The sequence below is a fragment of the Nannospalax galili genome, unplaced genomic scaffold, assembly GCF_000622305.1.
Source record: "Nannospalax galili isolate Female #2095 unplaced genomic scaffold, S.galili_v1.0 scaffold183, whole genome shotgun sequence".
Classification (NCBI taxonomy): Eukaryota; Metazoa; Chordata; class Mammalia; order Rodentia; family Spalacidae; genus Nannospalax; species Nannospalax galili.
The window spans coordinates 1618417-1643507 of record NW_008350555.1 but is presented as its reverse complement, the minus strand read 5'-3'; the positions used below and the strand labels follow the sequence as shown (position 1 = coordinate 1643507).

At 39.3% G+C, this 25091-nt stretch overlaps 1 protein-coding gene across 2 annotated transcripts in view; it reads left to right on the top strand.

Annotated features, from left to right (window-relative positions):
* Rad54b (RAD54 homolog B) overlaps positions 1-20349 on the top strand; it is a 110666-nt gene extending 90317 nt beyond the window's left edge. For both annotated transcript variants that reach the window (XM_029570817.1, XM_008847835.2), the window contains 6 exons: positions 3871-4161; positions 8819-8994; positions 13223-13484; positions 15433-15499; positions 15660-15878; positions 20050-20349. In XM_029570817.1, coding sequence (XP_029426677.1) covers positions 3871-4161; positions 8819-8994; positions 13223-13484; positions 15433-15499; positions 15660-15878; positions 20050-20267 — 1233 coding nt within the window. In that variant the 3' untranslated portion in view covers positions 20268-20349. The remainder of the gene's footprint in view (positions 1-3870; positions 4162-8818; positions 8995-13222; positions 13485-15432; positions 15500-15659; positions 15879-20049) is intronic.
* The last annotated feature ends 4742 nt before the right edge of the window (positions 20350-25091 follow it).

The following is a 25091-nucleotide window of genomic DNA, read 5'->3' as shown; positions in this document are numbered from 1 at the left end:
TATAAGCTATACCACTGTTCTTTGTCACTAAAGAAAACACTACCAGTTAAAATTGAAAGAAGACATTGATTGTTAAAAAAACATCCTAGAGGCTGAGGCGTGAGGATTGCTGCAAGTTCCAGGCTAGCCTGGGCTACAACATGAGACACTCTTTAAAAACCAACCAACCAGGGCTGGAGAGGTGGCTCAGCAGTTAAGAGCATTGACTGCTCTTGCAGAGAGCCTGGGTTTGATTCCCAGCACCCACATGGCGGCTACAAACTGTCCTTAACTCCAGTTCCAGGGGAATCCAAAACCCTCTTCTGACCTCTGCGGCATTGCATGACACGGGTGCACACTCATATACATGCAGGCAATGCACTCATAACACGTAAAATAAAAATAAATAAAAAATATAAAAAACAAAAAAACCAACCAACCAACCGACAAACAACCCAAATCCTACTTTGTTTGTTGTTTATTTGGTTTGTTGTGGTTTTTGTGATAGACTCTCCTCGCCCAGTCTTACTTGGAACTTGCTGTATAGTTGAGGATGATCTTGAACTGATCCTCCTGCCTCCAGTTCTCCAGTGCAGTAATTACAGATATGTGCCATCACATCTAGTTTTATTAGGGGCTTAGGAGATCAAACCCAGTACATCTTGCATGTTAGGCAAGCACTCTACAAACTGAGCAGTGCCAAATCCCATTTTAGAGAAGTTAAAGTAGAAAAAAGTTGGTTCTATCTCAGGATTAATAAAACATGGTATTTTGTTGAGACATCTTTATTGAACATTTTACATAAATCAGAAACAATACAAAATAATGACTTATATGAATACTTAATAGCATGGAAAATGTTCATGATATATTATTTAAAATTAATATCACAGTCACTTACTGATCTAGTACGTATTTTTTTCTTTTTTTTTGAGACAGGTCTATAGTCCTGGCTGGTCTGGAACGAACTTTGTAGACCAGGCTGGCCTCAAGATTCTCCTGTCTCTGCCTCCAGAGTGTTGGGACTAAAGGCATGCACCATCACTATGAGGCCAATATGCATATATTTAAATATTTGTTATTTTTATTTTTTATGTGTGTAAGTATATTGCCTACATGTATGTTAAGTGTACCCATGTTGTACAATGCCCTGGAGGTCAGAAGAGGGCATCAGATCTCCTAGAACTGGAGTCACAGACAATTAGTTGCCATGTGGCTGCTGGGAATCAAACTCAGGTCCTCTGCAAGAGCAGCCAGTGTTCTTAACCACTGAGCCATCTCTCCAGAACCCAATATATGTTAAATACTGCAAATGGACCAAGGATAGCTGGAGGAATACAATGATGAGCCAAAAAGGGTTGGTTTCTTCTTTTCATGATGCTTTACAGTTTGGGATCCTGTTTTTGCTATAATTAAAGATACACTGTTAAATATATTTGCATGTTTATAAAGAGAAACAATACTTTAAAATACACATGAAAGTCTTGACAACAGTGATAGTTAAAGAAATTTTTTTTTTAAACATTTGTGTGTGCCTGTGGAGGTCTAAGGATAACCTTTAGGAGTTGGTACTCTACTTCTACTGTGTAAGTTCCTGTGATAAAACTCAGGCCATCAGCCTTTACCTACTGAGCCATCTTACCAGCCCAACATTAGTTGTTTTTGGTAAAATAGCTTTTAGATTTCTTATAGTTCTATGTAGAACTGTAGTTTCCATCTTTTCCTCAGGGAATCTATTACTTTTTTTGTTTGTGTTTTGAGATGGTATCCCTGTAGCCCCAGCTGGCTTGGAACTCACTAAGTAGACCAGGCTGACCTTGATCCCACAGAGATCTGCCTGCCTCTGCCTCCCAAGTGCTGGGATTAAAGGTGTGCACCACCACGCCTGGCTGGAATCTTACTGCTTTTGTAATAAAACTTAAACATTCTTTTAAAATATAAGGAATAATAATAAGGAATAAAAATAATAATGTTTATAGGAATAATTATATACATAAAGGATTTAATTTAAGCTTCCCTATGAAGTTTTGTATGCTAAAAAGACTATAGAGAATTTGAGCATATATTTCATTGATACTGTGTTTTGACTTAAAATATACATTTAATGAGTAATACAGAATGATTTTAAAAGAATAAACACTGTCCTGTGCCAGTATATTCTTATTTTGAAAATATACTATTTCATTTATTCTTTCAGAATTTCATACATGCACATAATATATTTTGATAATATTCATTCCACACTGCCTCCCTCAACTCCACCTGGATTGACACCCCTGTTGCCACCATCCAACTTCTTGTCTTTTTTTTTTTTTTTTGCTGCCCATGTACTACTCATGGGTGTGGGGCCATCCAGTGAAGGATGGTCAAACTACCAGGGACCACACTCTTAAAGAAAACTGACTCTCCTTCCTCAGAAGCCATTAACTATCCATAGCTCTTCAGTCAGGGGTAGGGGCTCATGAGCTCTTCCCCTCTTCCTCACTAGAATGCTGGGTGGCTTAATCTTACAGGTCTTGTGCAGGCAACCTCAAAGATAGTGTTTCACCTCAGTACTCTCTGACCTCTGTAGAGAGTGTGTCTGTAGGGTGCTTAGTCAGAAATGGCTCTCAAGGTTCAGGGAACATTGGGGAAGAGGGGGCAGAAAGATTCAAAGAATTGGCTGGGCGTGGTGGCACATGCCTTTAAACCAAGCACTTGGGAGGCAGAGGCAGGTGGATCTCTGTGAATTCAAGGCAGCTGGGGTTACAGGGAGACCCCACCCCGAAAACAAAGGTTCAAAGAATCAGAGAGTACTTGGGTGAAACAGTATCTTCTGGACATGACAGGACCACCGCACTCATGAACTCAAAATAGCTGTGGTTGCCTGCACAAGACCTGGACAAGATCAAGCCCCCCCAGCATTCTAATGTGAGATTGAGCCTGGTCTGTACACTGAGTTCTGGGTCACCCTTTCTCAAAAAACCCAGGAAGTTTGGAGGGATATGGGGGTGCAGGTGGATGTGGGGGAAGTTAGAGGGAGGAGTGAAGGATGAATATGATCAAAGTACATTGTATAAATGGATAAAATTCTCTAAGAATTAATACATATATTTTAATATTTTTTTAAATTTTTATGCGTATGTGTGTATTGCCTGCATGTAGGTAAGTGCACCTGTGTCATGCAATGCCCTCAGAGGACAGAAGAGGCTGTTGGATCCCCTGGAACTGGAGTTACAGACAGTTGTTAGTTGCCATGTGGGTGCTGGGATTCGAACCCAGGTCTTCTGCAAAAACAGCCAGTGTTCTTAACCACTGAGCCCTCTCTCCAGCTGATAAATACATATATTTTAAAAGATTTTTTTTTTTGCTTTGATTTTCTGCAGTACTAGCAGTTAAACCCAGGGCCCTACACATACTCTACCATTGAGCTAGACCCCCCCTACATTAGTGTTGTAATTAATTTCTTCTGTTGTAAAAGGTCTGGTGTGTCTTGGTATAGTAGACATGCTGTAATCCCAGCCCTTTGGGACTGGAGGCAGAAAGATCGTGAGCTCAAAACCAGCCTGGGCTACATAGTAAGGTCTAGGCTATCCTGACCAGCATAGTGAGACTTTGCCTCAAAAAGAAAAAAAAAAAAAAAGCTTATGGAAATACTGTTTATCACTATAGAATACTTACTTTTCATTTTAACTGGTGGTGCTTTTTGTCTGTAACACTTTTTTTTTTTTTGGTCTTTTTGAGACAGGGCCTCCCTGTAGCCCCAGCTGTCCTGGATTCACTATGGAGACCAGGCTGGCCTCGAACTCACAAGAGATCCCCCTGCCTCTGCTTCCCGAGTGTTGGGATTAAAGGTGTGTGCCACCATGCCCAGCTGTCTGTAACACTTTAAATCTGCTCTTTTTTCTATAGGAAGAAAAAGAACTAGGAGAAAGGAGAGCAGCAGAGCTTACTTGCCTCACTGGACGTTTTATACTTAGAAGAACTCAGGAAGTCATAAATAAATATCTTCCACCTAAAATAGAAAATGTTGTCTTTTGCCGACCAGGAACACTGCAGATCGAGCTTTATCAAAAGCTGTTGAATTCTCAGGCCGTCAGGTTCTGTCTTCAAGGGTTATTGGAAAATAGCACTCATCTAATATGCATAGGAGCTCTTAAAAAACTGTGTAATCACCCCTGCCTTTTGTTCAGCTCTATGAAGGTAAGCAGTGTGAGAAACTGTCAGGCCTGAGATGAGGGTTCTCTGGCTTGTGAGTCCAAGAAGGCAGATGTGCTAATCCTTGAGTATTAGTTGTATCTCTGTTGCTATGATACAACACCATGACCAAAAGTAACTTACAGAAGAAAGTTTATTTGGGCTGTGGTTTCAGATGAGTCCGTCATGGTGGGAGGGATGGCAAGAAGCAGCCCACATGGTGGCAATCTCAGGAAGCTGAGAGCTCACATCTTTAACCACAAACATGAGCAGAGAGAACTAGACATGGGGCAAGGCTATGAACCCTTAAAGCTCACCCCCAGTGACATACTTCCTCCAGCTAGGCCACATCTCCTAAAGATTCCTGACCTCCCAAATAGCACCACCAGCTGGGACCAAGTGTTCAAATACTTGAGCCTATGAGGATTTTTATTGAAACCACCACACCCAAGGATTGCTTTCATGGATTTTTTGGTGTGTGTGTGTGTGTGTGTGTGTGTGTGTGTGTGTGTCTGTGTATAATTGTTTATTTTAAATATATCAAAAACTATTTTAATGAAACCCTCCTTTCCGTGTTCTGAGTATTGAACATTTATCAGTGTCAAAACACATGCAGTGACAGCTTGTGTTTATAATGTGTAACTCATGCCCTTCTGACATTAGTTTTTATGTTCTAGCTCCTTAATTTAGCTCTTAACAGAATTCAGTGAACAAACCCAGAGACAGGATATATTTTTTAATTAGGATCAAATCTATTGTGAGACAATGTTTCTATTTTTATTAATATAGACACATAAAATAACCTGTTTCAGTATGGGGATTCTGTCAGTAACTTATTAATCAAGAACAGTAAATTTATATCAACATGTAAATAGACAAAATTAAATATAAATGTATTAATAAATTTATTATAAGTTATTAATACCTGCCAACTTATTCTTTTGTAGACATTCATGGGGTTTTTAAAGCTCTGCAGCCCCTCCAGTACGGTTCTCCTGTAGAGTCTCTCCAGCCTTCTGCTTGTTTCCAAGAGCATGTCCATATTCCTAGGACTGAATTAGAGTTATAAGAGTTTGAAGCACTGCATTGTGAAGTTTGTGACCCATGCCTGAGACCTTGCCTAATACTTTGCCATGGTCTTCCCAGTTTGTGTTAATATAGTCAGGTTTTTTATACTAAAACTTATGAAATTTACCATTAAAATAATTCATTATTGCAAAAATAATGCATGATTGTTGCATAAAATTGGGAAAGTTCAGAAGGCGTCAATGGGAGCTCACACCTGTAATACCTACATGTGGGAGACTGAGGCAGGAGGATTGCTTTAAGTTCAAGGCTGGCCTGGGCTACAGAGGGAGTGGGATCCTGTCTCAGAACAAAAACAAAGCAAAACAAACATGAAAAATAGAAATCCTAAGCTTTCTAGTCTGAGAAAATCATATTTTGGTATTAATAATATTAAGCACTAACTATATACCAAAATATGCTTTTTATTTTATTTCATTTATTTGTTACACAAATATCTGAAATAAGTCCTATTAATATCATTCCTATTTTTGTTAAGAGAGGAAGTCTTATTATTTTGCCATGCTGGTATCACATTCCTAGGCTCAAGTGAACCTCCTATTTCAGCCTCCTGAATAGCTGAGACTAGATGTTCCTGCTACTGTGCTCAGCTTCCATCTCTATTTTCCAGTGAGGAAATAGGGTCTCAGAGGAGTGCATATATAATCTTATTCTAGAGAAGCTTGATTTTAATGGTGTTATGTTCACTATTTTAAAATGTATTTGTTTGTTAAGAAAATTGAGCATTTTTTACATTAGATCCCTTTTATAAGTGTGATTTTTTTTTTTTTGTTTTTTTGTTTTTTGTTTTTTTGTCTTTTTGAGACAGGGTCTCTCTGTAGCCCCAGCTGTCCTGGAACTCACTGGGTAGACCAGGCTGACCTTGAACTCAGAGATCCACCCACCTCTGCTTCCCGAGTGCTGGGATTAAAGGCATGCGCTACCATGCCCGGCAGATAAGTGTGATTTTTTTTTTTTAATTGTCTTTTGGAGACAAGGTCTCCCTGTAGTCCCAGCTGACCTGAACTCACTATGTAGACCAGGCTGGCCATGAACTCACAAGGATCCACCTGCCTCTGCCTCCCGAGTGCTGGGATTAAAGGTGTGTGCCACCACATCCGGCTGATAAGTGTGATTTTTAATAACTACATTGCTGGGGTTGACTGTTTGGAAAGTTAACAAACAAAAGGTAGTTTGAAGTATGGTAAGACTTTTGAGATTGGAACTGGTATCACTTCCCTAAACTACCTGTAGTTCTTGTTTTTGAGACAGGGTCTCATGCAGCTCAGGCTGGCCTTTCCATTCCATATGTAGCTGAGGGTAACCTTGAACTCTGGTCCCTCTGCCTCTCCTTCTGAAGTGACAGGGTTGTAGGCATGTACCATCATCACTCCTGGCTCTAGTTCTTTAACTATTGACAAGTTTCATACTTAAGTTCAATCTGTGAGCTTTGGTTGTCTATCTGGAAAGCAGAGATAAAATAATTACTTCATGATCACATCGTTGTAACAGTTTGACAAGAAATTATGGGAGGAACCTAGCAGAATGCCTGCTCATAGAAATTGCACAATAACCATAGTCCCAATTTACCCTGGACAACTTTCAGTCTTTTCTTTAAACAGTAAAATCAAATTATGCCCCCAAATAACCTCCACAAACAGAATCCAGGTGCTATTTTGTGTTTGAGGTTATTAATTATATACTTAGAAAATGGAGTGTTCTAACAGAATTCTCCATGTTTATCTTGCAATGGATTATATTTACTTGGTTGATTATAGAAGTCAGCTTTTGACATAGAAGTCAGCTTTGTGTAACTCTGTAGAAGGCAGGATTATAACCATTTATTAAGCAACTTTTAAGGAAACGGATTCTATGTGCAGTGGTAAAAATTAAGTCCAGCAAAAGTAGAAGCCAGAATTTCTTCCTTAAAAGGAAGGAATTATGATGGCCCAGAATATATTATTTAATTCAGAATATTCCTGCATATTATGTGTGTGCGTGCATGTATGTGTATGTGCATGTACCCCAGATCATCGGTTCTTTAGAGCTTAAGGAAGTGCAGTTGTTTATGCAAGAAAGCTGTTCAAGTGTTTAAACTAGACCCTGGGTCTAGACGTCTTTAAATTGTGGGTATTTTAGCAGATCTAATCTGATGCAAATATCAAGCTCCACTTAAGTTTATTCAAGTGACTTTGAGTAAACTTAGATATAGTTTGGTGGTAAGGCAAATTACATTTAGAATATGTGCCCAGGATCCTACAGTACAGGATTCACTGCCTTTAAGGTTTTTCTACTGCTGTTAAAGAAGAAATAGAATATGAATGAACATAAAGGAAGTTTAAAAATGTGTATAATTACCAGCTAGGCCTAGTGGTGCATGCCTTTAATCCCAGCACTTGAGAGGCAGAGGCAGGTAGATCTCTGTTAGATCAAGGCCAGCCTGGTCTCCATGGTGAGTTCCAGGCCAGCTGGACACTGTCTTATCTCCCCCTCCAAAAAATAAAAAACAAAATCAGTCCAAATTGTGTGTAAATAATTTGTATTGGGTCGTCAAATATTTATAAGACTGAGATAACTGGACAGAAAAGAGAAAACATTTCAGGCAATGGTGTAGTTTGAATGAAGTTTCAAAAATAGAGAGAATTCTGGTAAATGAGAGAGTGAAAAGACCTCATAATCCTGACAATTTAACCTAAAAAAGGATCAGTCAAAAATAACTTTGATCTCTCCTTGTGCATTCATGTGTTAATTGGGCAGTTTGGGAAGAATTTCAGAGAATTTCATAATCACTTTGAAATAAAATTATTCTAAAGGCGGTAATAAAACCAGGGAATAGAGGGCAGTGCCTGCCTGGTGTGTTCCAGGCCTGGCTCATACCCAGAACTGGTAATATAAACAAAAAGTGTTATAAGAATACATTTCTCTGTTACCAGTGACATTATTACTTCTTATAGGGAAACTTATAGTTTAAGAAAACTTGTGCTTATTTTTGTTTGTTATCTGGGAGAAGTTGTATGCCACCTGCAAATCAAGAGAAAGTAACAGGGAAGGAAGGAGTGAAGTAGAGTGGGAAGTGTTGATGGGAAGACCCAGGGTTTTGGAGAGGACAGGCTTTGTACTGCCATTTACCCTTTATTTTCTTTTCCTTCCTTTCTCTTTCCCTGTCCTCCATCCCCTGGCTTTACATGGCAAATTATTCAGCAGGTGAAGGTAGGGTGACGCTAGCAGCTGTTAGGAGACTGCAGCAGTACTGCCCAGTAACTCAGCAGGATGCACGCTACTTTTCCAGAAACGATAAAATTGCAACCTATAGAGCTGGGCATGGTGGCGCGTGCCTTTAATCCCAGCACTTGGGAGGTGGAGGCAGGCAGATCTTTGTGAGTTCAAGGCTAGCCTGGTCTACATAGTGAGTTCCAGGCCAGTTAGGGCTTCAGATTCAGGGAGACCCTATTTAAAAAAAAAAAAAAAAAGTAACCTATAAAGATTTACTTAACAGCTTGGACTTTCAGGTAGCTATTAATCCTCACCCCCATTATTTTTGCCCCCCCCATTACAAAAATAAACATGAGCAAGTATTAACAGTCAGAATTTTAAACAGGATAAAGAACGTAACTCAACTTGTGATAAAAATGAAGAAAGGAATCTGTGCGAAGGCTTGCTAAGTGTGTTCCCTGTTGATTACAACCCTCTCCAGTTCAGTGAGAATGAATCGGGAAAACTACAGGTTTTGGTAAAGCTCCTAGCAGTTATCCATGAACTTCGTCCCACTGAAAAGTAAGCCCTTCAGAATTTTTAAGCTCTTCTTTACCTCTCCCTTCCCTCCTTTAAATAAGAACATGCTAAAAAGAACGTTCTTCTTTGGAGGCATAATTAGCAACCAGTATGTTGTAAACTTATAACAATACATAAACTTTTATTTAAGAAAAAACAAATATTATATATATATTTTTAAAGACTGACTGATATCTTTGGGTATACAACATGCAACCTGTTTATCAGTCTCCTTCAGAATCCTCTCTTACTGATTCTTAAATACTGATGTGCCTTGGTATTTTCTCCCTGGCCTTTGTCTTCCAGCAGTGTTCTTGCCCTCCCGCACTTTCAGCTGTCTCCCTGTATCACTGATTCCAGGTTTATCTCTACTCTAGCCCTCTCTTTGGATTTCTGCATCCTTACTTCTGTTTAGTGGTTATTTAAATCTATCCGACTGTGCTATAGTAATCCTACCTTTAGGGTATAGTAATCCATACCTAGATGTCCAAAACCAGCTTCATTGTTTTGCCATGGAAACCTTCATCTTTCCTCATTTTTCTTTAACTTGATAAATGCTATCATAATATAATCAAAAACTGCAAGTTATTCAGGACTTTTCCACTTACCAAATTTCAATAGTTAAGTATTGATTTTATTTGTTTGTTTTAGTTTTTTGAGACAGGGTCTCCCCCTATAGCCCAAGTTGGCCTAGAACTTACTACGTATTCCTGGATGACCTCACACTTGCGATAATCTTCCTACCTCACCCTCCCAAGTGTTGGGATTACAGTGAACCACCACTGATTTTATTTCTTTTCTTTAAAGATTTTTTTTTATTTTTAAAAAGATTTATTTTTATTATTTATGTGTCTGTGTGTCTCTCATGAGTGTGCAGGTTCCTGTGCAGAGCAGAAAAGGGTGTTGAATTATCTGGGGTTGCAGTTATAGGCAGTTGTGAGCTGCCCAACATGGGTGCTGGGAACTGTATTTAACTTTTCTGGAAGAGTAGTAAGCACTTTTAACCACTGAGCTGTTTCTCCAGCTCCCTATGTTTTATTTATTTATCTTCAGCTTTATGTGTATGAATATTTTGCCTGCATGTATGTTTGTGCACCATGTGCATGCCTAATGCCCTTGGAGGCCAAAAGAGGGCATTGGAGCCCCTGGAACTGGATTTATATATAGCTGTGAGCTGCCATGTGGATACTGGGAACCAAACCTGGGTCCTCTACAAGAGCAGCAAGTGTTCCTTAACTGCTGAGCCATCTTTCTAGCCCCTAATTTTATTTCTTAATCTCAGGAATCCATCCTCTTATTTTTGGTACTAAGACTTTTATTTTGATACCTCACAAAATAATAACCACCTACTACAACCCTTAGAGAAAAATCTGAATTATGATGATCTCTTTATTTTTTAATTTTTAATTTTTTTTTTATCATTCTGAGACAGGGTCTCCCTATAGCCCCAGCTAATCTGGAACTCGCTATGTAGACTAGGCTGGACTTGAACTCGCAGAGATCTGCCTGCCTCCCTTCTGAGTGCTGGGAGTAAAGGTGTGCGCCACCATACCCGGCATGATGATCTTTTTAGAAAAATTAAAAAAAATATTTTATGTCTATGAGTGTTTTGCCTGCATGTTTGTAAGTGTGCCCATGTGTGTAGTGCCCACAGAGGCCAGAAAAGGGTGATGGTTCCCCTGGAACTGTAGCTAGGGATGGTTGTTAGCTGCCATGTAGGTGCTGGGAACCAAATCCAGTCTTCTTCAAGAACAGTCAGTGCTCTTAACGCCTGAGTCATCTCTCTAGCCCTGTGATATGTTATGAACCATTTCCCTCTTACTCTCAACCCTATTATTGTATTCAACATTACTCTGAATTATATTTCTAAAATATGAATGTGACCCTGTCACTCATTTTCTTGTGTGTGTCTGTGCATGTATGTGTATGGCTATATGAAGGTGAGAGGTTGACATCAAAAGTTTTCAGTTGTTCTCTATCTACTTTGGTTTTTGAGACAAGGTCTCTCACTGAACTGGATCTTACTGATTGGTTAGACTAGCCAGCTAGCCACAGGAATCTTCCTGTTTCTACCTCCCCAGCACTGGGATTACAGGATGCACTGGGTGCATCCTGTACCCAACTTATATATATATGGGTTCTGGGAGATTGAAATCAGGTCCTCATGCTTGTGTGGCAAGCATTTTTCCTGACTGAGCCATCACCTCAGCCCTTATTCCTTTTCTTTAAAATAAAAAAATCATTCAAGACTCTTACTTGAATGCTGTTGCCTCTTGGAAGCCTCTGCCTTGGATGAATTAGATGCCTTCTTCTGCACTCCCTTTGCCTGCTGTGCCTGGAAGTGTTTGCCATGTTGTATTAGACATTCGTTATGTTAAAGGGTGTGTGATGTATGTAGATTCAGAATGTGATCCAGTTCAAACCTGAGTGTAAAGATTTACTTAGATTTCTATGTATAGCTTCTTAGTTTTTAAACTGGATTTTCCCCACCAGTGTCCCTTTGAGGGTTGTGGTAGGCGACTGCTGGTCAAGGAATAATGAACAGAGAATTTTTCTCTTTTGCAGTGTATGCTAGACAAGCACCCTTCCACTGAAATGTATCTCTAGCTCTGCATCATCTTTTTGTGAATGCTCTATCTTCTTATTTGTGGATAGTTTTGCTTTGTTTTTGTTTTGGTCTTCTGTTTCTTCCATTACTCCCCTTTATTCAGTCTTACCTTTAGATAGTAAATGCTCCTCTCCAAAGGCTCATGTGTGGAAGGTTTGAGCCCCAGCTGGAAGGGCTATTTTGGCAGCTACTGGAAACTTTAGGAGGTAGGGCATAACTGGAGGAAGTAGGTCACTAGGGAAGATCCTTGGGTGTATCTTGTCCTTGGCCTCTTCTTTTTTTCTTTTCTTTTAAAAAAAGATTTATTTTTATTGATGTGTATGTGTGACTGTATACCACATGTGTGCTGGTGCCTGCTGAGGCCAGAAGATGGTGTCAGATCCCTCAGAACTGGCGTTTTAGGCTGTTGTTAGCTGGCAACTGAACTCTAGAAGAGTTCTTTAGACATGAAGCAAGCACTCTTAGCTGCTGAGTTATCTCTCCAGTAAGCACTCTTAGCTGCTGAGTCCTCTCTCCAGTCACCCCTGGCCTTTTCTTATCTCTGCTTCCTGGCTGCCATGAAGTGAACAGCCTTTGCCACATACTCCCACTGCCATGATTAGTGCCTCACTAGGAACAGAGCCAAAGCACTGTGGAAACAAGTCTTTCCTCCTTAAGTGTTTATGTCATATTTTGTCACAGTGGAAATTTTCCTATTTGTTTTGGTTTCTCCTTTTCAAGTTGGAGGCTCACCTTAAGTAGCTGGTGTTTTTAAAAGTAAGGCAAAATCACACTGATAAATACTGTGTATGCAAAGGCAGGGCCTGTACAGATTGGTGGCCTTTGTGCCTTTGTTGGCTAATCAGGCAGCAACTTAGCCTTTTTATTTGGGACTTCTTATCCTTGGATAGTTTCCTTGAAATCAATAGATCGTTTGTAGATGAATCCTTAGTAATATCGACTGTGATGTAAGAGGATTGGGTAGCTGCTGGTATTCTGGGAACTGGCAGGAAAAGTGACTTACCATCTAGTATCCATATTTTTGTGTCACCTTGTCACTGTTTCCTGCCTCTACAATCCCTGGCCTAAATTCCTTTGGTTTACTTTCTCCAGAGAATAAATTTTGTATTTGAGAAAGAAAAGTCAGCTGTTCGCCTGGAAGTGTGTTCTAGGGTTCGGTGCACCAATACACTAAACTCCTTCCTTCTGAGAAGCCTTAGCAAGATTGTGGGGTATGGACAAGTTTTCATTGGCTTCTGTTGGAACGCGACTCTGTGGGCACTCTGCCCCTTCTCTCTGCTCTTCTAAAGCAGGTCACTGCTTTATTTTCCTCTTTATTTTCACAAATAAATGTTTCCTTGTTTATCAAAGATAGAGTTTGGACTTTTGTTCATGTTTTTATTTTGCTTTTTCTGCTCTTTTTAGGGTGATGAGGAACACACAATCTTTATTCTGCTATCTTAAAACTGGAAGTTTAGGCAAGGATTTTAAAAATAAATGTTAAGGAGGGAGCTCCTGTGTTTTAGATGTGTAAGGTTGTTGCTGCGTGTTCTGTAATACCAGTGATACTATTTTCCTTTAACTGAAAAATGCAGTATATTGCCTTAACGTGTAACATGAAGAAATTTTCTTTTTGATTCACAGAGTGGTTTTGGTATCCAACTACAGACGAACCTTGGACATTTTACAGGAAGTATGTAAACGTCGTGGATATGCTTGTGTGAGACTTGATGGACAAACACCAGTTTCTCAAAGGCAGCAGATTGTTGATGGCTTCAATAGTAAATACTCTACTGATTTTATTTTTTTGTTAAGTTCAAAAGCTGGTGGTGTGGGACTTAATCTTATTGGAGGATCTCACTTAATTCTCTATGATATTGACTGGAATCCAGCCACTGATATCCAGGTAGGAATATTTATGCATTAGATATTACTGAATGCTTAGGAATACAAAGACAATGATGATGATGTATAAATAACTTTTGTATATTGAGCTCTTGTTTTGTTTCAGTCACTCTGAGAGTACTTTCCGCCCACCATCTATTTAATCTTCATACCATCCCCCACACATATGAATATAAGTAGCCCTGCTTTCTACAGGTGAGGAAATGGAAGTTTGCTCTTCTTTCCACAGTTTATAAGGACAATATGATAATTCAAACCCAAATCTTATGTCTTTGGGAACCAGTTCACTTACAGCTAGGCTTTCAGGGCACCTGTGACCACAGGGAAGACAGTAGTCTATTATGGATGCTGTGGTCGGTTTCTGCAGGCTACAGTAAGAATACAAAATTAACATAATTAGGAAACTGGAGAAGCCCAAGATTTTCTTCAGTGTACAGTCCATTTTAATGTATGTTGAGATTTCAATGTGTAAATCTGTATCTCAGTTGGTATTTTCATTACAAGATCCTAAGACAACCCTCAGGTTTTGATTTAGTAGGACTTAGGGACTGAAGAAAGCAGTTTTACTCACAGTTGCATTATTTTATGAAGGATACTAAACTCAGCAAAGGAAACACACACACACACACACACACACACACACACACACACACACACACACACAAAATGTAGGGTCCAGGAGGAATCAGGCCCAAGTTCCATTTGTCCTTCCAGCAGAGTTGTGGAGATAACACTTAATTCTCAGCATTGATGAGCTTTGGTGTTCAAAGTCTTTGTTCGGAGTTGTTTCTGTGGATATGAAGCACCTCCATGAACTGATCAGTGAGTTTATTCAATCCTCATCCTCTTCAGCGATCAAACTCATACAACATGAAGCTGGGCATGATATTGAGCATGAGTGAGCTTGAAGAACACAGACACAAAATCAGACTGAGTGTCAATATGAAAGAAAAGGAGTAGAAGAAAATGGAAAAATGTAGATTGCAGGACATTCAGGCTCCCTGCCCAAAAGAGAAAAGAGCAGGCATTTTACTGAGTTCTCGAAGGGGTCTCTGGTTCGTTAGTTACAGAAATAGCATTTAAAAAAGTCTTTATCTCATGGTTAAGGAATTTCCTTTGTAAGCTCCAGATCAGCGGCCAGTTTGTACAATAGGAGCTAATGGTCAAATATCCTGGCATCATCCTGTATCTGGTGGGGTTTCTCTCATGATAAGAAGGTAAAGGGACAAAAGTGGGTCACATTCTGTACATTGTTAATGAGGAAGGAGAGAAACTCAGCGAGTAACAGGCTTTATAGATTAAGAGAATGAAAACCTGGCATCCATCTCTTGTCCCCTTGACTGTCCTTATTACTATATTTAGCTGGTGGCAGCTTTTTTTTTTAAATATCAACCGAGTATGAGCTGATTGCTTACTCCTTAGATACCCTAAGGAATTTTCAAGAGTGAATCATTAGCTTCTTGGACTGAATGAACCCTCCATGCCCAGGCAGTACTTGGTTCTTTGCCTCCTAGCTGTCCAAACTTGCTCTTTTGTGTTTTAGCTCACTGTTGCTGCAGCTATTTTACATATCTCACTGTCCTTCAGCTATTTTACATACCTCAGTGAGTGTTCAACTCTCTCTCTGAACCCAGGGCAAAGATAGAAAGAGGGTATACTCAAGCTCACTTTGCTTTAAAAGAACTAATACATTTATTTCTTATTTGTGTATGTGTATGTGTGCCATGGTGCACATGTGGAGGTCAGAGGACAACTTGATGGGAGCTTGTTCTTTCCTTCCACCATGTGAATTCCAGGAATCAAACTCAGATTGTCATGCTTAGAGGCAGGTGCTGAGCCATCTTGCCAGCCCACCACTTTGGTTTTTGAAGCTGTTACTAAAATCCAGACTTCCTTGGCAAGGGCTGTTGATATCTACTGTACTCAGAATTCTTACTTATTTCCTACAGGCTATGTCTAGAGTGTGGAGGGATGGCCAGAAACATCCTGTACACATTTACAGACTCCTGACTACAGGTAACAACCTTTCATGTGACAAAAATGTGTATCTTTAATTTTTTTTGTTAGTCTATACTTCAATATCTGGAATGCATTCTTTTACTAATTGATATAGTAATAAGTATGTTTTACCCTACAAAAAAGACATAAGGAAATTTAATGAATGTTTTATCTTCAGGTACAATAGAAGAAAAGATCTATCAAAGGCAGATCAGTAAGCAAGGTCTTTCTGGGGCAGTGGTAGACCTAACCAAATCATCTGAACATATCCAGTTTTCAGTAGAAGAACTTAAAAATTTGTTCACGTTACATGAAAATTCACAGTGTGTTACTCATGACCTGCTTGACTGTGTGTGTGCAGGAGAAAAAGATCATACAGGAGAAAAACTTAATTCAGGTGGGTTGTGTTAAGATTCTATTACCATAGTACAGTTAATTTGTCTCTTTGAAAATATTAATAACTTTAAAATATCTATTTGCATGTCAGTTTTCTTTGCTTCTCAGGTTATAGGGAAACTACTCAATATATGTATGAGAAAATATTCAGTAGAGCTTTATTCTGTTTCTTAATGATTCAAGGACTTTCTTTTCCTCTTAGAGATAAGAGTTAGGCAATTTGGGAGTCTTTTAGATAGACTCACTGAAGGGGTACTCACTCTGTGTCCCTGTTCAGCATGGAAGAAGCCAGAGTGGTCTGGGTCCCTATTCCCTATTGGCAATTTGGGTAACCTCTTCAGAGGATGGTGTGATAAGAATAGGAGGTAGGAATTGGCTAGGCAGTTAGGGTAAAAAGACCCCAAAGAAAAGTAGCCACTTTCTTGGCTAAAAGTCAAAATATCCTTAGGACTGTTAACAACATACTCTGTTCCAAAGGCCAAAAATGTCACAAGTATTTGGGAGCTTGTATCTAATCCTTAAAAGATTTTAGGGTTACCTCTTCAGAAGGGGCAATGTTACAGTACCCAAAAGCCCCATAAAAATAAATAAATGAAAGAATAAAAAATAAAAAAGTGATGGGGAGATATGGGAGGTGTTAGAAGGGAGGGAGTGGCATGGATTTGATCAAAACACCTTATATGCATGTTTGAAATTCTTGATAAAGTTTTTGTAAAAGTTAAAAAAATTGTGTAGGATTTATTAATAATGGGGTCAGACTTTCTGAGGTGATTAGAATAAGCAACTGTACTTCTCAGTTTTTAAACTCCTAGTGTTGTTTAAGTAAATCTGAAAATGTTAGCTTAAAACTTCGACCTTATTCAGAAAGGAACTAGATGAGGAGTAAGACTTGAGTAAGCAATAGCCAGTGACTGAAAGCCACTTGATAAATGATCCTCTAGGGGCTGGAGAGATGGCTTAGACATTAAGAGTGCTTGCTATGCAATCATGAGGACTGGAGTTCGAATCCCAGCACTCACATAACAAACTAGGCATCTGGCCTCTGCATGCATGGATGTGCAAAGCATGCATGCATCTCATATGTGCACACATCTGTACACATGCACTCACCCAAGACACACACAAATAAATAATTAATAAAATAAACCTTAAATAAAAATAAATACAAATTAAATTACATTGTAACATGTTTAAGAAGTTAGACTGTATGAAATTGGTTGTATATACATATATATATGTATATACATATGTTCCTTTTTGTGGTATTGTGAATTGAACTCCAGGTCTGGAACATGCTAAGTGAACTCTCTTCTTGAATACAAAGCTACATTCCAGCCCCAGAATACAATATTTTTTTTTCTGTTTTATTCATTAAAGTTTTTATTTTTATTTTTTTTAAATCATACTCTTGCATTGTAGGCCCAGTAAGACCTCAGCTTCACTATGTAGCTTAGGGCTGGTCTGGTTCTCAGCATCTTCCTGTTCTAGTTTTCAAGTGGTGAGATTATAGGCATGTACCACCATGTCTAATATAATTTTATGTTATTTTTCTAATTAAATTTTTTTTTTTTAAATCTTGAGTTGGTCATGGTGGTGCATGCCTTTAGTCTCAGCACTTGGGAGACAGAGGTAGGCAGATCTTTGTGAGTTTGAGGCCAGCCTGGTCTATATAGCGAGTTCCAGGCCTGCTGGGGTTACAGGGAGACCCTGTCTCAAAAAGAAAAAAAATTGTTTCTCTTTTGTATGTATGAGTGCTTTGCTTATGTGTATGTAAGTGCACCATGTGCTGTGCCCATGGAGGTCAAAAGAGGGTGTGAGAGCCTCTGAAATTGGAGTTAACAACCATTTGTGAGCTACCTCTAGGTGCTGGGAACCAAACCTGGGTCCTTTGGAAAAGTAGCATGTGCTTTTAATTGCTGAGCCATCTCCTCACCCCCATCTTTTTCTAATTTTTAGGTTAAATACTTTAATGACTTTCAAACTTCTTTCCTTAAATGAGTATTTAGCATTTTAAATTTTCTTCTATGACAAATCTCATAATTTTGATATGTAGTCTTTTATTGTTCATTTCTAAATATTTTGTATTTTCTATTATTACTTCTTTTATTTTATTCATTATTTATTTAAAAGAACCATCTCTCCAGCTCCTTTTTTAATTTTAATTTTAAAAAATATTTTATTATTTTTATTTATGTGTATGGTATTGCCTACATATATGTAAGTGCACCCGTGTCATGCAGTGTCCTCAGAGGTCAGAAGAAGATGTTGGATACCCAGAACCAGAGCTATGGACAGTTGTTAGCTGACATGTGGGTGCCTGGATTTGACCCCAGAGCTTCTGAAAGAGCAGTCAGTACTCTTAACCTCTGAGCCCTCTCTCAGCTTCTGCTCTCTTTCTTTTTTAGATAGGTCTCACTATGTAGCCTAGCCTGGCTAGGAACTTGCTATGTAGACCAAGCTGGCCTTCAGCACAGAGAGATCTGCACCCCCCCCCCACTTGCTGGTATTAAAGCCATGTGCCACCATACTGGCACATTTTTTTCTTTTTCTTTTTTAAAAAATATTTTATTTATGCTGGGCGTGGTGGTGCACGCCTTTAATCCCAGCACTCGGGAGGCAGAGGCAGGTGGATCTCTGTGAGTTCAAGACCAGCCTGGTCTACATAGTGAGTTCCAGGACAGTTGGGGCTACAGGGAAACCCTGTCTCAAAAAGACCAAAAAAAATTTTTTTTTAAATTTATTTTCTAATTTATGTGAATGTATGTTTTGGCTGCATGTATGTAAGTACACCATGTGTGTGCCTGGTGCCCTTGGAGGCCAGAAGAGGGTGTTAAATCTCCTGGAACTTGAGTTAAGGATGGGATTTTAGCCACCAGGTGGGTTCAGGGAACCAAATCCAGGTCCTCTGGAAGAGCAGGAAGTGCTCTTAGCTACTGATCCATCTCTCTAGCTGTCTATTTCATTTCTTACTGATAGCCGTTGTGATGGGTGAGGTTTTTTGCTTTTCCCTGATACTGTGGATGTTGAATATTTTCTTATATGTTTATTGGTGACATATACTTGGCCTGTTCATTTCATTAGCCCATTTGTTGATTGGATTGTTTAGCTTTTTGACATTTAGTTTTTGAATTCTTACATATTCTAGGTATTTATCCTCTGTAAGATGTACAGCTAGCAAATTTTTTCTCCCATTCTGTAGCCTTTGGGTGGTTGTTTCTCTTTGAGTGGTTGTTTCTTTTAATGTGTAGATTTTAATTTCATTCACTCCCATTTGTCAGTTCTTGATATTATTGCCTTAGCTTTAGAGTCCTTTTTAGAAAATTATTCGCTATTTTATACCTTGGAGTATTTTCCCCATTTTTTTCTTACAGTTTCAGAGTTTCAAGTCTTGTATTAATGTCTTGGATGCATTTGAGTTTTTGGTTTTTGAGACAGAGTCTCCCTATAGCCTCAGCTGGCCTAGAACTCACTGTGTAGACAGGCTGGCCTCACCCACAGAGATCCACCTGCCTCTGCCTCCCAAGTGCTGTGATCAGAGGCATGCACCAATACCCCTGTCATAAATTAAAAAAAAAAAATGGTGACAAAATCTTACTTAAATTGATGTGAGCTTATCAGTGGTCTTTATTTAACCCATTTCCTAAGGGGCACTTTTGTAAGACTTTAAGTATGACTTCCTACAGAGTATTTATGAGTTTGATTTATGGAGTTCTGACCTGGAATATGGATTTGGAAATGTGTCTGGCCTCACAGGATTTATTTATTGGTGCTACAGATAAAACCAATGACCTTGTGCACACAAGACAAGTGCTGTAATATTGAACTCTGTCCTCAGGTCTGTTACACCGGATTTAGATAGGAGATTGTGAACCTGTAAATATTTATTTGGATGATTATTTGTTTACTATATATCTCTCCTACTAGACTATAAAGTTGTATTCAGAGACTGTGTCTGTGTTAGTTCACTGCTTTGTGCCTTTAGTGCTTAAGTGAGCATATAGTAAACAATTTATCAATATTTACAGAAAAGATGAATGCATTGAATGTTTTCAGTTGAACTGTGGTGATCACATGTAATAAATCACAAACTCATTGTCATAAAACAAAAACTTTTGTTTGTGGCAGGATGTTAGCTGGCAAAAGTGTTGTTTTCATTGTTTTACTCATTTCAGATGCATCTTTGGAAAAATCTGTGACCTCTCGACCTTGTCAGCTTGGCCCACATCAGCAGAAGTCTGACTCCCTGAAGCCGCTTTCCATGTCACAGCTGAAGCAGTGGAAGCATTTTTCTGGAGATCATTTATATCTTACAGACCCATTTCTTGAAAGAATAAGAGAAAATGTGTCATTCTTTTTTCAGAATATAACCAATCAAGCTCCTACCATCTAACTAAAGATTACTTCTTTATATTCCTTTGCTCCCCATAAAATGTTACTATAGTAATTAAATATAATTTTGAAAATTGATAAAATTTATATCATAATAGCGTACTTTGTTTCAAAATATACCGATTTAAATACAGTAAAAATTGGGTTGTTTGGTTTCTTGTATATATTTTTCAATGTTGAAAATGAAACAGTAAAGATGTGTTATCATCCTATGTCCTGATAAGCATCAACTTGACATAACCTACAGTCATCTGAGGGAGTCTCAGTTGAAGGATTGCCCAGGTCATATTGGCTTGTGGCCATGTCTGTGAGGGATTGTCTTGACTGATGATTGATTTGGATTGATGCCCATCCCACTGTAGGCAATACCATCCCTAGGCAGGTGGGCTTGGACTGTATAAGAAAGTTAGCTGAGTGTGAGTCAGTGGGCAAGCCAGTAAGCAGCATTCCTCCATGGTCTCTGCTTCAAGTCCTGCTTGAGTTCCTGCCCTGACTTTCCTCAGTGATGGACTGTGACTTTGAAGCATAAACTGAAATAAACCCTTTCCTCTGAGCTGCTTTCAGTCATGCTGTCTTAGCAACAGAAACCAAGCTAGAATATTCCGCAATTGTTTATTAATAATTCCATGATTTATATACCTTTGTCCAATATCAATTGAGGAATTTTCACAAGGAATATAAAAAAGTAAAACTAGTTTCTATCTTTGAGAAATTTAATCTGATGTGGAATACTAGACACAACTGAAAAACTTGAGCAATTTAAACTAGCTCAAGAGAGAGACTTGGGAGGCTGCGATTGCGAATGCTGAGCATGCGAAGTTCAATAGTTGCTGCAGGGCAGTTTGAGTGAGAGCAGTTAGGAGGCCAGGGCATAAGATGAGGGACTTTGGGAAGCTTCCAAGAAGTACTCTTTTTTAAAAATATTTTATTATTTTTATTTTATGTGTATGAGTGTATTGCCTGCACGTGAGGGCACCCATGTCGTACAATGCCAGCGGAGGTCAGAGAGGGCTTCTGATTCCCCTGGAACTGGAGTTAAGGATGGTTTGTAGCTACCATGTGGGTGCTGGGAATCGAACCTGGATCCTCTGCAAGAGCAGTCAGTGCTCATAACCGCTGAGTCATCTCTCCAGCACCCAAGAAGTATTCTAGTCTGGGCCCCAGACATGGGGTCTGATGTGTAGACAATGAAGCCATTGCCCACCAAATATCATATACCAAATTATTGGTTCAACTATCATCATATGAGGGTTGTCTGGAATGTACAGAGGAAGTTTTAGAGGATTGGAGTCTTTAAAGAGAAAGGAATTAATCATTTTATTTTGAACTGGGCCTTCTGTAATAAGCTTTGGCCTCCATTTAGGAAGATTCATTTATTTTTATGGATTTTTGAGATCTTTCTAGCTGAATCAACATGTATTAATGTTGAATTTTTGTCTAGTAGGAAAAAATCAGTTTTTTAAAGAAAGGGGTTAAATTTTCTCTTATGTATTAAAATATTTTTCTTGATTCTTTGAGAATTTCATACAATGTATTTTGCTCACATTCAGACTCCCAGGCTCTACCCCCACCTTACAACCCCCTGACTTCATGTCCTCTTATTTTTTTTAAGGCCTATGGACTCTAATTCATGTGTTCCCCAAATGCTCTTGGGTGTGGGTCTATCTTCAGGAACCTAGTCAGCCTACTCATTGTCACACCCTTAAAGAAAACTGATTGTCCCTCCCCCAGTAGCTATCAATTGCCAATAGTTTCTCAGTTGGGGTTGGGGCTTATTTCCCACCTCGCTCGCTCCATGTTGCCACAAGCACTGTAAGTTCATATGGGCAACTGCTTTGTTGTGTTCCAGAAACATGGTTTCCTTGTGTTCATTCACCATCTCTGGCTCTTACAATCTTCCCACCCCCTCTTCCATAGTGATCCCTGAGTTTGGGGAGAAAAGGGTGTGATAGGTGTTGCATTTAGGCCTGACCACTCTGCAGTCTCTTACCCTCTGCACATTGACCAGTTGTGGTTCTCCCCTATGGCCTGTGACCTATCTAGCCACAGGTTCTTGGCCTTATACCAGTGCCAGGTATGGGCTCCTGTGAAGCAGGCCTTAAATTCAATCAGCAAGTGGTTTTGGCTACTCTCAACATTCATGTCACTGTTACCCCAGTGGATATCTTGGCAGACTAGTTGTTACTGTAGCTGGTAGAGTTCACAGCTGGCGACTTTGATGATTTTGTTCCTCTGCATGCATGTCACTTTCCAGCACTATGAAAGCTAGCCAATAGAGATGAAGCTTTGAAGTCAGTACCAGCTTGATTGTTCCATGTTTGCTCTACAACTCACGTATGTAGTGTCCCCAGTGATAGGGTCTACTGTCAAGTTCTGGCAGGTAGCAATAGTCATTATTCTTTGAGGGTCTGTGGCACACTGCCCCCCCTCCCCAGTCAACAACTCCAAAAGAGGGAGTCCATTCCTGGCATTGAATTATATTTGCTAGCCCATGGTATCTGGTATGGGCCTTGTCCCCCTGCCTCCCATTATAGGGTAACTCCATTTATACTGTTCTTAGATCATTTATGTATACACTTTAGGAAGCTTCTGTGGTAGAACCTTTCCATGACTTTCTGAAGGCATTTAGTGTTGGTCATCCCTCCCCATACTCCCTCCTCTGCCCTACCCCCCTAGTCCTCACCCTTTTAACCCTTCCTATTCCATTATTCCCCTTTTTTTTCCTTTCTATTGAGGCATTCTATTTCTCCTCCATGGAACCTCCTCTCCCCCGTGGCCCCTTACTAGTTTCCTGACTTCTGTGGATTTTCCAATTGAAGCACACATATCTAAAGATTCAGAACTAGCATCCACCTGTAAGAGAGAACATGTGACATTAGTCTTTCTGGGTCTGGATTACCTCACTCAAGATGATTATTTCTAGTTCCATCCATTTTAAGAAAATATATCATTTTTAATATTTTATGTGTATGACTGTATTGACTGCATGTATGTGAGTGCACCCATGTTGTGCAATGACATGGAGGTCAGAAGAGAGCGGATTCCCCTGGAACTGGAGTTAAGGATGGTTTGTAGCCACCATGTGGGTGCTGGGAATTGAACCCGGGACCTCTGCAGGAGCAGTCAGTGCTCTTAACTGCTGAGCCATCTCTCCAGCCCCATAGTTCCATCCATTTTTTAAAATTTGTAATTTTGTTTTTCTCAACAACTGAATAATATTCTGTTGTGTAAATGGTACCACGATTCATTATCAGTTCATCAGTTGATGGCCATCTAGGTTGTTTCCATTTCTTGGCTGTTGTGAATAGAGTAGCAATGAACATTGATGAGCAGATGTCTTTGTAGTGGGATAGAGAGTCCTTTGGGTATATATGTCCAGGAGTGGTATAGCTGGATCATGTGGTAGATCTGTTTTCAGCCTTTTGCGGAACATCCACATTGATTTCCATCATTTTGCACTCCCACCAGGAGTGAGTAAGTGATCCTGTATTTCCACATCCTTGCCAGTATTTCTTGTTAATTTGCTGTTTGAATCTTAGCTATTCCAACTTGGGTAAGATGAAATCTCAAAGTAGTTTTAATTTGCATTTCTCTGGTGGCTAAAGGTGTTGAACATTAAAAAAAAATACTCTTTGTCATTTACATTTCATCTTTTGAGAACTCTCTGTTTAGTTCCTTGCCACAATTTTTAATTGGGTTGCGTTTTTTATATTTATGTTTTGGGTTCTTTGTATATTCTAGATACTAACCTTCTGTCTAAGGTATAGCTGGTAAAGATTTTTTCTCATCTTGTAAGGTGCCCCTTTGCTTGAATGATGGTGTCCTTTGATGTACAGAAGCTTTTAAGTTTCATGAGGTCTCATTTGTCAGTTGTTGATCTTAATGCCTGTGCTATTGGGGTCCTGCTCAGAAAGTCTTTTCGTGTGCCTACAAGTTCTAGTGTATTCCCTATTTTCTTCTCTATCAGATTCAGAGTGTCGATCTTATGTTGAGGTACTTGATGCATTTAGAGTTGAGTTTTGTGAAGGGTGAGAGAGGACTTTAGTTTGACTCTTCTACATGTAGCTATCCAGTTTGACCAGCACCATTTGTTGAAGATGCTGTCTTTTCTCCGCTCTGTATTTTTGTTGTTCCCTTACACTGTGTCAAGAGTTTTATCTATGAAAAAAGTAGCAAATAGTTATTTGTAACTTCTTTGAAGCAGCATCCAGCCTTAAAATAGTTCATCTGGCTAAAGGTTAGAATATAGCTGTTTGGGCTGCTGTTAGTTTATCTTAAAATTACTAGATGGTAATAATAGTAACTTGTATTTTCTTTTGGTATACTGATAATCATTTAAAAGTAAAGCTTGGTCACTTAAAAATTTGTTTATTATATATATGCTATTATAGCAGTCTGAGCTAAGACAAACATTTAAAAACTAGGCCATGCCAAAAAGAATTGCCACTTTTCTGGCTGGGTGTGGTGGCGCGTGCCTTTAGTCCCAGCACTTGGGAGGCTGAGGCAGGGAGAGCTCTGTGAGTTCAAGGCCAGCCTGGTCTCCATAGCAAATCCAGGCCATATGGGGCTACAGGGAGACCCTGTCTCAAAAAGACCCCCCCCCCAAATTACCACTTTCCTAATGTTTCAAAATTTTATCTATTTGTTCTTATCCCCCCGCAACTGCTCCCTCTCCAGCTGGTTGCCTTTTGTCCTTCAGTTAGCCCCCCTGTTTTCCTATTACTGTATCACATTGTCCTCCATATTTCCCACCTCCCTTAAGATCTCTTCCTCCTCTCTTGTGATCCTCTTTATACCTTGGTGATCTACAAACACATACATACAA